A 17712-nucleotide genomic window follows, 5' to 3' on the forward strand; every position below is an offset into this window, starting at 1 on the left:
CTTTAATTTCTTATTTCTGATAGTAAAAATTGCAGAGTGAGTAAACACTTTGTAGTCTGTACTGGTAGATTTTTTTGTTCAAAAAAATCACTGATTATGTTGAAAAAGCTAATATGAGATTATTAAAATTGCTTTAATAGAAATCCTCTGCGGACAAAATGCAACAGTTAAACACTGCACACCAGGAGGCATTAATGAAATTGGAAAGACTTGAGTAAGTGAGAGATATACAAATAAAATAAATGCAATTTCAAAATGCAATGTGAATTGTAAGTAATATTTTACGTTCCTAAAATAGATCTTAAGTCTCTTTTATCTTCCTTAATAAATAGAATATTTAAGTTTTCTTCTCTAAAAAAAGAAAAACTAGTTTTTCTTCCTTCTCTTAATTATGTAATATATTCTCTGGCCTCTTTCTTGTTAGTATGTTAGCCTGACTTGTTTAAAGCTATTAACACACTCAACTAAGTTATATCTAGAGTATTTTTCTGATGTAGATGAGCTAACCGTCTGGACTCTTACGTCATTCAGATCAGTTAATTGTTAAATTTTTTACTACTACAACAGCATTATTTGTTTTTGGTTTTGACTCGTAAATCATATAGGTGAAAGAATCAGTCAAGAGGTATGATTTCTTGGCCTTGCCTATGTATATTGATTTTGAGCGAGATTTTTTTTTAATTCCTTCTAATGTGTTGATTTCTTTGAGGTTATCTATTTCAAATGAGGGATTTTCTAACCTGCTGCTGGCAAAAACTGCCTTTACAGGCAGCAGTAAGCTGGAAAGATTGGGGATAAGAGACACATATGAAAGTTTAGCATAATAAAAGACACCACAAACCAATTCAAAAGAAAAGTGATAAGCTGAGAGAGAATATTTGCAACATATACCACAAAGCATTACTAATTCTAATAACAAAACCCATGTAATATTAATATACAAAGAACTCTTACAGACTGATAGGAAAAAAGATAATAGAAAAATCAGCAAAGGCTAAAAAAAGGGAATTTACAGGAAAATAAAAAAAGATGGTGTAGTGGACCTAATTGTGTCCTCCCAAAACTCACTGAAGCTTGAATTGTGTCTGCCAAGTTTATGTATTAGAATCTTAGCCATGGGAAATCCTATTATGATAACTGAAAGGTGGAGTATTGAAGAGGTGATTGGATTGTAGGACCGTGCAGTAGTGAATGGATTAATAATGGTGGTCAAGGGCGTGGTTCTGAGGGCTTTAAAAGAAGAGGAGAATCTGTCTTTCTCGTTCTCTCTGCTCTCTGCTTCCACTGTCTTGCAATGTGAGACCCCTTGGTTCCTGTCACCACTGCCAGATGGACTTTGGACTTCCCAGCCTTAGAAACTGTAAGCAGTAAATTTCGTTTTTCTTTATAATTACCCATTTCCGTGTATTGTGTTATAAGCAACCCAAAACAGACTAATACAGGTGGCTAATATATAAGATTGGCAAAAGCTAAAGTTGGGAACATTCAAATGAGAGAGACATGTATAATGGCTGTTAGGAAGGAGGAGTAGAGCAGAAGGATGGGTGATACAGAAGAGATGTGAGGAAATGAGAGCCAGAGCAGAGGTGGAGAAAATAGCATTAAACAGGAAAAGTAATAACACGTTCATCTTTTAGGAGTGAAGTTAGAAAGGGTAAATGTGTATTCAGATGAATGCATCTATTTGATGGTAGAAAACTGAAGAAGCTGATCTGATTTTTGTTTTTTCTCTGTAGTAGAGGCCAGGCCATCTATTTTAAATGGCTGTCACATGAAAGGGTGTAATTCGGAAACATGAAAACAGATGGTTTCTTCATCTAAGTTATTGGAGGGCAAAGATTTCATTTTGGCCATTCTATGTTAAGAACTCCATAAATGTTATTTTAATCTATTTTGCTGTGTTTAGTTCTGTTCCAGTTGAAGAACAAGAAGAATTCAAGCAACTTTCAGATGATATTCGGGAGCTTCAGCAATTGCTGAATCAGGAGTTTCGTCAAAAATCGGTATCTGTTGTGAGACATCTCAAAATTTAAAAAAAAGTTCTGTTTTTTTTTTTTTTAGATGTGGCAGGGCATTAATTACTAAAGAAACAGAATATATTGCTGTGCCAATTTATGCCCCTTATAATGGATATATGGGATATATGCTCCTCTCCATCATGTAGAACAATGATGATTTGTTGGTGTGGCCAAGTTATGTGCTGTCTTGTTGAATAGAATTTTTTAGGGTTCTCCTATGTCTACTCTTCCTGTTCCCGAACCACACACTGTGGCACCCTGAATACTGCAGCAAGCTCTCAAGGGTGCCTCAGGATGTTTTAAATTTTCAAGGGAAACACTGCAGTACTCAGCATCTGTCATATAATTTTTGAACTATTAGCTCAAGGTGGTTCATAGTTTTAGTGTTAGGTCACATTACTTTCCTTTTGTATCTTTGTGAAGCTGGGATTTTGGCATTTGATATGATAAAAAGCAAGTACCATGTGAAAATCATTGTGGAACAGGAAATGAGAATGTCTTTGTTCAGTCTGATTTCAAGATTTGTGAATTTATGCAGTGCCCAATGGGTACACACATCTAGTTAGGAAGTAGTTGTGGTTATTTAAGAATAAAACAAAAATGTTTTTTTTTCAACTTATATGTATTTTTTAAAAGGGCTATGACATTGTTAGGACATAAATGCTTTTGCAGTTATTTGAACTTAACTACTTTTAAAGGAACTCTTAGATATTTCTTTTGGCCTAGGGGCATTGTGAATAGAGCAACTTTGAGAATATCTGGTCTAACCCATTTAGGTCCTCTTCTTTCTTGCCTTTATTTTATAAGAAAGCAATGATGGCTAACTTTAAATCTGTTTTGAATCATTTTAAAACATTTGTTTGCTTTTCCCCTCAGATAGTGCTGCAAGAGGGACATTCTCAAAAGAAATCAGATATTTTAGAAAAAACCAAGCGTTTGGTAAGCATCTTTCATCTGGTAGTTAAATGTTGAATGTATTGTGTGGAGTAGCATTTTAGCTGTTTGTGTTATAGTCAGGTATTTCTTCCTTTTATTTTATCCCTCAAAATGAAACTAACTTAACTTTTTTCAACTTAAAAAATTGTCATCTATTATATTTAAAAATATTGAAACACAGAAATACATGAAGTAAAAATCACCTGAAAGCTTACCACACGATCTGATACATATTATAGTTTACATTCCCTATACAAATATACATTTATATATATAATTTTACATAAATATTACACTCATTTTGTCTCAAACCTGCTTTTTATTCCCCCAGTTAACAATATAGTACAAATAGTTAAAACAAGTTTCAAATAGATCCACATTGTATTAGTGGCTGCATATGGTTGTGCATTATGTGTATGTACCATAATGTAGAGATTTTTAGTCTCCTACTGATAAACTTTCATATTGCTTCTAATTTTTTTTATTAGTAAACAAATATATGTATATGTGTGCTGCACACATGTGCGTATATGTATTTGCATATATACATGTGCATATATACATTTGTGCACTTGGCTGCTTTTTCGTAGAATAAATTTCTAAATTTGGGATTTCTGGGTTAAAGGAAATACACATTTAAAATTTACCCACATTGCCAAACTGACTTTCTAGAAAGATACTTATTTATATTCCAACTGATAGAATATGAGTGTTTCTTTTCCTATACCCTTGCCAAAAGTGGATGTTTCTAGTTTTGTTTTTTTATCTTTGTCACTCTAATAGGAAAAATAAAACCTCTTTTTTTTATTTCTAGTGATTTTGACTATCTTACTCAGTGATTTGTTGTTTTTTATTCTGTAAACTACTACTTTGTGTACCTTGCTTATTTTATTTTTTATGAAACTCCATGAATTAGGGATATTAGCTCTTTATTTATTTGTCTTTCAAATTCATAATTTTTTCCTGTTAGAAGGTTTATGTTTTGATGTAGTAAAATTTATAGATATGGCCTTTATGGTTTGTACTTTAATTCTGTACATAGAAATGCCTGTCCCATTTATCAGATTATTTTTTAATACTCTATTTTCTCATTGTATTTTTATGGTTTCCTTACTATTTTACACTTATACTTTAGATCCATCTGAAATTTACTTTGATATTATATATCCCTTATTTTCCTATCGTTCTTTTTATTGGCAAATGCTTTCATCTGAGTAGTACTCAGTGTGGCTCAATTTTATTATTTCTTTCTGTCTCATTTAAATCTAGGTTAAAACAAAATAACTTTGTAAGTATAATATCCAGTTTAGACTTTTTCTAAAGTGAAGAAAAGTGATGAAAGTCAATGCTGTTGTAAGGAAAATGATTTCTTTTTTCTTATTTTGTAGAGCATTAAAAGATAGATAGTGTGATGGTGTGCCGAGCTTTAAGAATAAAATAGCAGAACATAACCGAAATAGCAGAAATGCATTATTTCAGACGTTCAGTTTTGGCCTCTGAGTTAGCTGATCACAAAGTAAAAACCTTTTTTTTTTTTAAAGTTAAAAAAATTAGACAAATTACGCAAGCCATACATTCTTGATATAAGATACTCGAATGACGTGTGTGTGTGTGTGTGTGTGTGTGTGTGTGTGTGTGTGTGTGTGTGTGTGTGTGTGTGTGTGTGTGTGTGTGTGTGTGTGTGTGTGTGTGTGTGTGTGTGTGTGTGTGTAGAGAGAAAGGTGTCAAATAGGAAAGGCCTACTCTCAGCCTACTTCACCTACAGGTGACACTCTTCCGTCCTTTTTTCTATAACATAACATGCACATTTACAGATGCATATAGTCATGTGTCCCCTTTTTTTTTTTTTTAATAGAAGTATATTTGTGTTATATGTTGATCAGTGAATTGGTTCTTAATATTTCTGGGAAACTTTTCATGTCAGTACGTAGAGTCATAGAATGTTTCAAAACAATGCAAACACAATTTATCAACATATATTTGGGGAGGAAGTTCATAGAATTTTTTTCTTACATAATTTCAGACTTGGAGCAAAGTTTTAAGAGAATTCCTGAATACTGTTTACTTCAGTTCCCTGAATGGTTACATTCATTTCTGAAATTCAGAAGGGAATTTGTTTTGATTCAGCAAGCATGTGTTGAGCATCATCTCAGTGCTATTACTTTGTTTGGGTACTGGAAAAACAAAGGTAACTTCACAACTCCAAGTTGCTTGGTCAATTAGGAAACACATATTAAGTACATTAGAGTATGGAGTTGCATGTACAATAATTGTACTGCTTACAGAAGGAATGTAGAAGAAATGGGAGCAGGACTTTTAAGGATCAGTAGAAACTCAGCAGGCAGGAATGGAATGATGATATTCTGGGCGAACTATACTGATCAAAGAAAGATCACTTAGGATTGTCTAAACATAAGACTAGTATTACCAGGCTGTAGGATGCAATAGGAAACTGGTGGGAGATGAAATTGGAGAGTAAGAGCCACACGATGAACGTCCATGATATCCTGCTGCAGAGCTTGATCTTTTGGCTTATAGACAAATGTGAGCACTTAAGCAGGCAAGTGATGAGGTCACAGTTTAATTTTGCCCCCACTACAATGAACATGGACCCAATTTCTTTGTTCTTTTCCATTTTGGAATGGTAAATCACCTATTTTATTATTCTATCTAAAATATAAAAATGTTTTCTCACCAGAATGAACTAAAATTGTCGGTGGTTTCTCTGAAAGAAGTACAAGAGAGTTTGAAAACAAAAATTGTGGATTCTCCAGAGAAGCTAAAGAATTACAAAGAAAAAATGAAAGATACAGTACAGAAGCTTAAAAAGTCCAGGGTGAATTTCCTTTATTTTAATGCTTTTCTACCTTTTCTTTTCAGCAAGCTCTTGTTCAATCATGTGTTAATTTTCTGATTTTTGGATTATCTGGACTGTTCTTTCCCTTAAACTTTTGGCTTTATCTCTAATTTGTAGCTCTTCTCTACAGTGGGTGTGGGAAAAATAAATATAATTTCAAGACATTTGTTCAATTATGCAACAAATTTGAGGCTTTGCTCTGGGTGATGAAAACAGAAATGCTCTGTCCTCGATGAGATTGTTTTGTTTTTTTATTACTAGGGAGAAAGGTATTTAACACTTTTACTATTATATAATTAGAAACTATAACGTGCTATGAAAAAGTATAGGGTGTGCATATGAGGGTGCAGGGGGTATTATGAGAACTCTCTGTACATTCGGATCAATTTTGCTGCGATGTAAAACTGCTTGAAAAATTAAGGTCTATTAAAAAAAATAGCACCAAAAAGAGAGGGGGAAGTATAGGAGGCTTTGATCTAATGTAATGAGAGGAGACCAATTTAGCACGGTGGAAATCAGGCAGAGGAGGGAAAGAAGTGGAAATTTATGCTGACATCTGAAGAATGAACATGTTATCCCAGTATATTGTACGTGGAAGAGCATTCAAGGCAGAGGGAATTGCATATGTGAATTCTGTGAGGTAGTAGGAACAAGGTGTGTTCAATGTTATGGGTTGATGTGGAAGATGGATTGAGGTGGGGCTGGAGAAAATTAAAAGTGAGTAGATAATTTAGCATTCTTTATGAGGCAAGGTTTTAAATTATTTTTTATTTTATTATTATTTTTTTTTTATTTGTCGTTTTTTCGGGACCGGCACTCAGCCAGTGAGTGCACCGGTCAGTCCTATGTAGGATCCGAACCCGCGGCGGGAGCGTCGCTGCACTCCCAGCGCAGCACTCTACCAAGTGCGCCACGGGCTCGGCCCAAGGTTTTAAATTATTAACTAAAACATTTCTGGTTTATCTCTGAATTTTTTATCTAAATCATTCCTGATTGTTTAGATTATCACATAAGAATAGACAAAGCTCACCAGAACAGAAATGAGAGCCCAGAAATAGACCTGAGTGCTTATGAGAAAAGGATGGTTTATTTAAAAAATGGTTCTGGCCCATTACTATTCATCTAAAAGAAAAGGGAGTTGGGTTTATATCTCGGATCATTTAACAAAATAAATTCTATGTGGATTAAAATTTTTTATTTAAAAATTTAACAATTTTAGAAATTTTAGGAGAACATTTATATAATTGTAGACTGGGTTAGATTTTTAAAATTAAGATTGGAAACCCAAAAACTATAGAGAAAAGTGGGCCTGTTAGAACATATTTACAGTGCATATAACAGGTAAAGGGACTATATCCATGATATGCAAAGAGTATTTAGAAATTAATACAAAAAAGATAACAGAAAAATGAGCAATATTATTAGGCATTTCACTGGAGATGAACTCCAACTGGTTAATAATGAAGGATTAGGGGTAAGATAGTGGGGAAAAGGGAAGAAGTCTTTTTGTTGTTACAGTGGTTGTGATAAATATATGTTCATTTTGTAATTTTAGAAGAGGAATTAATCTTTTTAAAAGAATTAGCTATAGTAATAGTTATTATACAAATAAATAAGAGGATTATAAATGGGTAATATGATTGCCTAGGAGTAATCAGAAGTAGTTTGAGTATTAGCAGAATAAACTCTTTTAATATCATCATGAATAACCTTTGTAAGGTACTTCAGCGAATGATTTAGTAAAATGATGGCAGTTTTCCTTTGTTCGAGGATATTTGGCAATTAAGAAGCATAATTACATGCTCTTAGACACATGTCAGTAATAGTGCTTTGTTACTGACCTAGAAACTTAATTGTTCTCTGTTCTTAAGCTTTCAATATTAAGTGCAGGAATCATTTAAGAGCAAACAAATTGACATTACTGCAGTTTCAAAAAGGAGAAAATCAAACTGTGGTCTCTAAATTTTTCTCTTTTAAAGCAAGAAGTGATGGAGAAGTACGAACTCTATGGGGACTCGGTTGACTGCCTGCCTTCATGTCAGCTGGAGGTGCAGTTATATCAAAAGAAAATACAGGACCTTGCAGATAATAAGGAAAAAATAACCAGTATCTTAAAGGAGGTTTGTGTTATGTGGAATTTTCATGTCTTTATTATGTAATAGCTTACTACAGCTCCCTGGATTTTACTTTGACTTTTTGTTAGTATTTTCCTAAAGAAAAGCAGGATCATTCTACAGCATAATAGGTGTGGCAATGTATGCTAGGGAGTAAGATACTTTTCTTTTTAAGCATAGCAGTAGCAAGGCCCATTTTAACCTTCAGGTTAAATTAATTAATAAATTAACTAACACAATATGTTGTGTATATTTTGGAAACTAATAATGGAATTTTAAGTTTGTTCTAACAGTTGGAAATGATCTTGTTGTCAGTAAGCATAAAGTTTCAACTTAGTGCCCAGCACTGTACTTAGGACCTATAAAGAGATTTAAAGTTTATGACACAGTCTCTGCCCTAAAGAATGACAGCTAATGTTGTCATTGAAGTTTCTCAGGTTAGAAGATTGAAAATCCTTTTTCACTTCTTAATTTTATCATTTTAATCCACATTGTCCCAGGATCACTTACATTACATTTGATAAATGATTGTTTTTTTAGAGCAGTAGTGGTTAGACTTTTTTTTTTTTTTTTGTTTAGAAGTAGTAGTAGAGACTGCCTGAGGTATTCTTTCCCCAACTACATAGTCCCTTAATTGCCATCAAGAATGACCCAAAAAGATTGAAATCTACTGCTTTTAATTGGTTCTAAGGTTTTTCCTTTTCTCTTTATTTCTACTCCCTTAGTTCAGGATCTAACCCCCTCAACTCTAGCCTCTTAGCTGATCTTAATGTGTCCCTCTATTCCAGTCATTGCTGATAAAATAACATAAAAAACACCTTTCTGCTTGTCATGTTCTTTCTCAGCCCCCTAGAGCCCTCCTGTTAATCTCCTTTGTTCAACCTGCATTTTTCTGCTGGGCTTTCAGAGTTTAAACAGTTTTAGTTCATTATAGCTCATCCTAGAAAATACTCTTTCATTTTCTTTATAAATCCTAATTTGCTGTGTTGACTTCAATCCTTCTCATAAAATATAGAGCCTGAACTTGGAGGACCAAATTGAGAGTGATGAGTCAGAACTAAAGAAATTGAAGACTGAAGAAAATTCCTTCAAAAGACTGATGATTGTGAAGAAAGAAAAACTTGCCACAGCACAATTCAAAATAAATAAGAAGCATGAGGATGTTAAGCAATACAAACGCACAGTAATTGAGTATGAAGTTATTTTCAATATTAGTGTATTAGAAAGTAATTAGGAAAAGCTAATACATTTTTTCCCCTAGGATTTCAAAACTGCTGTATTTTCAAAAAGGTATTCCACCTTTAGGTGGCTAAAACAGATGAGTTAATTATAAAACTTATAAAGCTTTGTCTAGATTTTAGAGATGTTTTAGCTACTAGTTTGTTTTTTTTTTCCCCCTAGACATCACTATTCCAATTCCTTTGTATAATTCTTCAAAAGGTTCTGGTGCCACTATTTATTATTTCAGTGTGCTTTAGAGACAGTGGCCTTGAGTTGCATTAGAATGAATCAGCTGGTTTACCATAGTCCAGCTGTTCTGTAGAGTTATAGCATCTGTGTTTTGAGGAAAAGTCTTATTTTTCATTCAGGTAAGAATTAATACTTTGCTAAACTTTTTTTTTTTTTTTTTAGCCATTATGTTGGGATATTTCAATTGTTGGGTCTTTTCCTCACCAGTTCAAAGAACGTGTTTTTAGAATACATGCCCTACATATGTCTATGATGTCGATTCCTTCAGTCCCCAAAAGATGTATTAGGAATCGTCTGAGTATTTCTTTGCACTTCATGTAGATGAAGAAAAAGGGCAGAAACTAAGGATTTTGTATTTGTCGCCAAACTGTCTTACAGAAAAGTTGTACTTATTCATATTCCCACCAACAGTACATAAGTATGTACAAACGGGGAAATGTAACTGAAAATCTCCAGTAGTTTTTGGGTGAAAAGCTCACTGTATGCTGTGACATGACCGTAGCACCACACTTTGGGGTTTTCATCTGTTTGCTTTTGTCTTAAGAGTTTTAGGTTTGTCAAACAAATACTGAAACACAATCACTTTGGAATCAAAATAAGAATTAAGTATTTGCCATTTTACATACTTAAGAGGATTATATATTAGCTGTCTCTATTTTCCTCTAGGGATTGCAATAAAGTTCAAGAAAAAAGAGGTGTTGTCTGTGAGCGAGTAACCACAATTAATCAAGAAATCCAAAAAATTAAATTTGGAATTCAACAACTGAGAGATGCCACTGAAAGGGAGAAACTGAAGTCACAGGTGAATATGGGTTCATAAGAAATGAATTTTAGATAATCTTATGAGTTTAAAATGTAAATTATGTCACCTTCATTGTGAAGATTTTGCCAGTTCTCTGGAGCAGAAATTGACCCCACAAATCTTTTACTTATTTTCATTTATAGCACCTTTTCTATTACCCGTGTATAGTTTGCACATGTCTGCTCCAAACCTTTTTTCTTTCTTGTCTTTTTTCTCCTGATAGCACATAGCAGAATATCATTCTTTGCATTAAGAGTAGTCACAACATAAAGGTTCTGAATTTTTTAGATAAATGAACTTGGATAATGATTTTAAGTAATGCCCTCTAAAAAGTTTCTGTATTTTTTTCCCTGATAAAAGGATCTCAAAAGTATTTCTTAGCATAAATGTTAAAGTTGAGTTATTAACTGAAACAAAACAGCTTGGTTCCTGAGTGTTATAAGACTTTAAATATCTTTATAATAATTACTTCTCTGTTTATTCTCTTGTTTTGAGTATATTTGTTTTATAGCTTTATAGACAGTCTTAAGTTTAATGAGAACAGTCATCTTGTCTTCTATCTTCAGTATTTTTATCTTTCAAACTTCCAGTACAATGCCAAACAAAATGTTTTACTGTTTCTATCCTTTTCTTAACTACTGATGTCTCTTAACAACTAGTCCATTCCTGATAGATTTATTACATCTATTCTCTCCTTAACTTTTGAAGTTTGGCTTATATCTTCAAGATCAGTTGTCCATACTCCTCTACCAGAAGTCACTAAAAATATCCATTTATTATGCAAAATCCATTGGTCTCTTTTTTTTTTCTCATTCTTCATCTTGCCTACACTGACACCTTAGACTGAGGTTTCTGTAGCCCTGATACCTGATAAATATTTAAACTCTGACTGTCACTACCTTCCACTATCTACACCCAATTTGCAAAGATACCTAATATTAAGAGAGCCACAGTAGACAATTCTCTTACCCGTTCTCAGGAACTTTTATCCCCTAAAAGATTGCATTGTTAGCACTTGCACATGTAAGTGTTTGTATACATAATGAGCATTATCTCAAGGGAGGAAGGAAAGGAAGAAAGAAAACGGAATGGTGTGATTCCTCTTCAAGCTTTGCCTAGTATAACTGTTGTGCTTTTTTCTTTCTTCTCTCTGTTTTTTCTGCCCCTTAACTGGATATTCACTAAGATTCAGTCTTTGGCCCTCTTTAAAGAGCATTAGAAAAGAGCATTAGAAAGACTGTAGGAGATACTTAATCCTACCACTTACCCAAATCAAATCAACAAATATTTATGTGTTATCACATGGTGTAGGTACAGTTAATAAACCAATTTTAATGAATTAGTAACTAGTTACTAACTCAAATTTGAGATACAATTATCAGTCATAAAAGATGCCCATGCCTACCTTATATTACTGTTAGGTTTGTGTGTATGTCTCACCAATAACATTTTTTGTGTGTGTGACCAGTAAGGGGACCTCAGCCCTTGGCTTGGTGTCGCCCACACCGCGCTCAGCCAGTGAGTGCACCGGCCATCCCTATATAGGACCCGAACCCGCGGCTTCGGCGCTATCAGCACCACTGCGCTCCCAGCACCGCACTCTCCTGAGTGAGCCACGGGGTCGGCCCAACATTTTGTTTTTTGACAATAGAATGTCATGTCAAACCATGTCTAGAATGGTGCTTTATATGAAGGATCTTCAGAAAGCTCATGGAAAGATTCATGGTATCCATTTTTCCACAAACTTTTTGAAGTACCTGTGAATGGAGTATACTTTCCATAAATATTTGTAAAATTGAAAGGTCATTTAGCATGGCGTTTCTTAAAACTGGCTGTGTATTAGCATTCAGTGAGGAATTTTGAAATGAAAAACAAACCTCCACCCAAGTACACTGAATTAGAATCTCCAGCAATAGGACCCATAAACCTATATTTTTTATCTTGGCTTTTGAGAACCATTGATATGTTCTGCTCAATTTTCAGTGGTATAACACTGAACCACCAAGCTGTTCTACTAGGACAGCTTTTGTTGTTAAAATGTTGTTTGTTGTTTTGAGTTTAAAATAATCATTTCTGTACTTTAGCGAACCCAGCTCTTCTCTCTGGAACAAATCTATACCCTCTTCTACTTAATAACTCTTCAGACATTTGAGGATAATGATCATTGGTTCTTTGAGCTGTCCCTTATTAAAGATTAATTGGCCCCAGTTTTTCAGCCATTCTTTATATAGCTTAATTTTAAGATTTATTACTGTCCCGTTTACTGTCATCTCTATTCTGTTTCCTACTTGTCATTATTCCTTTTAAAATGTAGAATCCAGTACTAAACACAGTTTTCCAGAATAGTGGCGTGACCAGCCCTAAAGCACAATGCTATAATAATGGGTTGGATTTTTAGCAGCGGCCTCTTGACCTTGACTCATATTGAGTTTGTTATCAATTAAAGGACCCCCTATCACATACAGTTCTGCCAAGTTAAGATTTCTTTTTACCATACTTTAATGCAACTATTACTTTTAATTCAGGATTTTACTGTTATTTCTTTTAGGTTTCATTTTATTTCAAACTAGATTTCTAAAATATCCACGTCAGTTTAAATATATCATTCACATTAACTATTTCTCATTGCTTAGTGTCATCTGCAAATTTGTTCAGTATGCCTTTTTTTCTCCAAGATAAAGGTATTGAGAACTGGAACCATTGGTGCATTGTATTTTTTTTTCTTCAGAGTAGCATAGAATTATTGACCAAAACTTCAGGTACAGTTGTTCCACTTGCTAAGCTGGTTTAACCTACTTTTTCCCAGTCTTCATTGTGATGTCCATTTGTTCTACAATAGCATGGGAAGGTCTCTAAATAATTTGGTGAAATCAGATACTTTTTGTTAAATAACTCTTTTTAGCTTACTTCATAATCATCCTCCATGAAAAGGAGAAGAGGATATGTTAAGATTGCCAAATTGTTTTTTGTGCAATTCTGTTGGATTCTAGGGATCACCATATTCCTTTTTTCATTAAATATTCTTTCCCATAGATATTCCCTTAAGAGATGGGATAAATGTTCTTTACCATCTTTTTTAGTTTCAATTATTACCTTTATTTGGATAGCTTTAAAAAATGTTTCCTATTCTGGCCACTCCCAACAAAAGTAACATATATGAAATCACATTCAGCATCTTCCTGCGTCTGTCCTCTTCCTTTCTCTCTCCTTCTCCCTCCCTCTCTCTTTCACTCAATTTCTTCATAAATTTCTTCCTATTTCTCAATGGCATCATTTTCTGTCACAAAGAATAGAAATTTTGGACTTGCTTTAAGTAATCCTGACATCCAGTCATCAAGTTAATTTTATGATTTACTCAGTGGTGCTGTTCATAACTACCCCCTTTTTATTTATACATTTATCACAGAATTTCGTGATACTTATGGATTGCTAAACTTTTTTCTTGATTTTACATTCTTCTCTATCAAATCTGCCTTAAATACTAAGTACTGCCAAATTTATCCTGCTAAAATATCATTCTCAATACTATACTGCCTTGTTTAAAATAGGAGCTCCCTGTTTTCCTGCAGTTTATTCATTCATTTAATATTGCAACAAACGGCCTATGCATCTACTAGTTGTCAGACATTACACTTGACCTAGGAAGTAAGTTGTAAAGAAGGAGGGTGTGATCCGCACTCCTAGGACTTTCAAAGTTTTGTATCTAAGCTAATCATTTCTATTATTTAAGGTTCAGTAGAAATTATATCTTCCATATAACTTTCTCTGGCTTCTTTCAAGTATCTTTGATTTCTCTCTTTCAGATAACTAGCATTTTTAATCTGTTTCAGTAATCTGAATCTGTACTGTCCAATGGAGTAACTACTAGCAATATGTGACTACACTGAAGTTTAAATTAATTACAATGAAATAAAACAAAAAATTTAGTTCCTCATTTGCACTAGGTGTATTTCATGTGCTGAATATTCAGTCTGGTCTGGTTATATGTTTCTTTAAGGTAGAAAGCATAATTATGTCTTCCATTGTACTATTTTACTATTCGCAGTGCTACTTGTAAAAAATACCCAGTAATATATTTGCTTGATAAATTAAAACATACTTGTGGGTTAATGGCTATGCTGGCTATAAATCTCTATGGATATTATATGTATTAGTCTGTTTTGTGTTGCTATAACAGAATACCTGAGACTGGGTAATTTATAAAGAACAGAGGTTTATTTGCTTACGATTATGGGACAGCTGCATCTGGCATGAACGAGCCTCAGGCTGCTTCTACTCATGGCAGAAAGCAACAGGCACCTGGTGGGTACAAGCAGATCACATGGTGAGAGGAAGCAAGAGAGAGAGACGGGGGAGGTAACAGGATCTTTTAAAAAACCAGCTCTCGCAGGAACTAATAGGACAAGAACTCACTCACTATTCCTATCCCCCAAGGAGAGCATTAATCCATTCATGCAGGATCCACCCCATGACTCAATCAGTTTCCAACACTGCCACATTGGGGATCCAATTTCTACATGAGTTCTAGGAGGACAGTACATCCAAACTCCATCATTATATAATCTTAAATTTCTCTGGTTTGAAAAGTGAGGTAATTTTCTAGACGAACAGTATCCAATAGTAATAGAAATGATCTTCTGTACTGTTCGATACTATAGCCAGTAGACACATGTGGCTATTGAGCCCTTGACTTGTGGCTAGTGCAACTGAGGAACTGAATTTTTATTTAATTTAAATTCTGTTAAATTTATTTATTTATTTATTTATTTATTACATTCTGTTAAATTTCAATAGCCACATGTGGCCAAGGGTTGCCATAGTAGACAGCGCAGAACTAGACTTTGGATTTTAAAATATTTAACTTCAGTGAAGGCCATCACAGTAAGACTTACTTATTATATATCAGTTATTGTGAGTTAATAGTATAAAGTTCCAAATGGGTATAGAATTTAATTGGAAACTCCAAAATATATAGCATTTGTCAGGGCTATGATCTGTCACCATTAAACATCTTTTGAGGGTTGGCTTAGAACTTCAGGTGTTTGTTTGCTTCTGTGTACATGTCAGTGTGATTGGACTTTAGTGCTTTATTTATTTACTATGGCTCTTCCTGCAGAATTTGGTTCCTCCTTGAGAGTATATTCACTCTTAGGAGGAAAGTGTTCCTTTGAGTATGTTGAAATGGTTGGTTTAGATATTTATAGATCGTATGTCTTTATTTAGCCACACTTAGTTTTGATAGTTTCTTACACACAATCTTTCTACCAAATTTATTCAGTTCTTTTTAGTATGAATAAACATATACCCCTGTAGAACTAGGAAGTTAAATTGATCTATAGTTGCTGAATGTACTGATTTTTTTAAAAATGGCATTCACACAAGCTAGCAATTAATTCACCTTTTTTTTTCTATAAGATTTAAGCAATAAAGCTTCCAAAATTTTTTGATTTTTGTAATGGTTCATATCCTGTCAAAGTATAATTTGGTACCTCCTTAGATCTTGGAAATCTAAACACACTCTTATTTTTGTACTAGGATTTAATAAGTGAGTTTTTGGAGAGAGTTTAATCTTAGATGTATATTTGTATTTGCCTAATTTGGAGTAATAGTTCTCAAACTTGCCTAAGTAGCAGAGTTGCTGGAAATAGTGTTCTTTTCCTGGAACATTATGAATTTATGCTATATTAAATTATAATCTATGTAATTTATTCAGAATCAGTATCTGTGCTAGAATTTAAGTCTAAGATAAGTAGTAGCCAAAACTATAGGTTTAAGAAAAACTTAATGGAAGAGATGCTTAAAATTGAAAACATTATACCCATTTACTGCTTTTTTCCCCCATTGGAAAAGGGCTGTAGTTTTATTTCAGCAGCAAAGCATGTCTTATAAACTTGTAGAATACCATTGTTACTTGTATCATGGTTTGAGTCTAGAAGACTGAATAATAAAATAAGATTAATATTATATTTGATACGTAGGAGATAGATGAAAATGTATATAGGCTAATTTCTTATTTAATCTATAAAAATTGTTCTGTTCTCATTTTTTAATTCTTAACACATCCATATAGGTTTAAACCACTTGATCAGTTTATTAAAAAACTCTTAAAGGTATTAATATATTTTTTTGGTCCTATAGATTACTTATTAAATCTGTTTACATATCCTTTAATGAACATCAAGGTCAAATGCAGAGGTAATCATTTTCTACAGTAATCTAGGTATTTTCCATGTTTAACATGGAAAGCTCCAAAGTGAAATTTTTTCCTTGATAATTAGAAATGTTTGTTCTTAATGTCTTGGAATTCTAGCCATTGTCATGTCTTTGCTTTGTTCTAAGTGGCAGACTTTTTTGATGTGTTAGTGCAGCTTGCAGGGTGAATTATTAATAAGAGCAGGCACACATATGTACACGTGTGTATGCATAAGCGTTTAGGCTCTAAATTGTTAATAAATATGGGTGAAAATATTGAAATTCTTATAACTCATTTTTAGTTTAGGTTGCATGGAATAATTCTTATTCTATTTTATTTTCTACTTAGGAAATATTTCTAAACATGAAAACTGCTTTGGAGAAATACCATGAAGGGATTGAAAAGGCAGCAGAGGAATGTTATGCCAGGATAGATGAGAAAACAGCTGAACTGAAAAAGAAGATGTTCAGAATGTCAACCTGATTAACAAAATTGTATGTGTTTTTATAAATAGTTTGCCATCTTTAAATTCTGTTTGGAAAGGGAATAGTTATGTTGAACTTATGAAGTTTCCAAAGTACCAAATAATGTAGGCTCATTCAGTTTTTATATATTCTCATAAGTGGTTAGTTTATAAGATTTAATGTAGACTTTTATTAATTTATAATTAAAATAACTTGTGCAGCAATTAATGTCTCTACTCTGCCCTTTGTTGAAACAGTGATACTTGATGTCTGTCAGATAGCATCGCAAACTTATTAGCTCAAGGTAGTTCAAAGTTTCATTGTTAGACCACAGTACTTTCAGTGACATATCTTTGTGAGGTGGGGTTTTTGGTATTTGCTGTGATGAAGAGCAAGTATCACATGAAAATTATTATGGAACAGGAAAGTGGCAATGTTCAATATGATTCCAAGGTTTAAGACTTTGTACAGTGCCCAGTAGGCACAGACGTTCCAATTAATAATTGGTTTTCTAGATCTAACTACTTAATAAACAGAACTGATTAGTATTTTTCTTGGGACTTTTTGCTTTTAGGATAAAGTAAACTTGCATGGATTTCAAGACCTCTAGGCTCTCTTGACTTTTCTCGTGCTACTTCTCATTTGAGCTTTATCCTCAAGCAATATTTCCGTGTATATATACATTTCTTCCCTAAGTTTATGATATCTTTCCTTTGTTCAACTCGGAAATACTAATTTTTCAAGTCTCAGTCCACACTCAGTTGTAATACCTTTTTTAACTGTCAGTTTTCTCTTTTTTTTGTTATTTTCACTATAATTTGTGTTGTTATATTGTAATTTTATTAAACATGTTTTCTA

The 17712-nt window shown here is 33.4% G+C and overlaps 1 protein-coding gene across 1 annotated transcript in view; it reads left to right on the forward strand.

The window, feature by feature from the left end:
* The window catches only part of NUF2 (NUF2 component of NDC80 kinetochore complex), a 31212-nt gene extending 14339 nt beyond the window's left edge, over window positions 1-16873 (forward strand). The window contains exons 7-14 of the mRNA XM_063106929.1: window positions 141-214; window positions 1907-2003; window positions 2895-2957; window positions 5653-5790; window positions 7791-7931; window positions 8941-9116; window positions 10062-10197; window positions 16739-16873. Coding sequence (XP_062962999.1) covers window positions 141-214; window positions 1907-2003; window positions 2895-2957; window positions 5653-5790; window positions 7791-7931; window positions 8941-9116; window positions 10062-10197; window positions 16739-16873 — 960 coding nt within the window. The remainder of the gene's footprint in view (window positions 1-140; window positions 215-1906; window positions 2004-2894; window positions 2958-5652; window positions 5791-7790; window positions 7932-8940; window positions 9117-10061; window positions 10198-16738) is intronic.
* The last annotated feature ends 839 nt before the right edge of the window (window positions 16874-17712 follow it).

This window comes from Cynocephalus volans, chromosome 8, assembly GCF_027409185.1.
Source record: "Cynocephalus volans isolate mCynVol1 chromosome 8, mCynVol1.pri, whole genome shotgun sequence".
Lineage (NCBI taxonomy): Eukaryota > Metazoa > Chordata > Mammalia > Dermoptera > Cynocephalidae > Cynocephalus > Cynocephalus volans.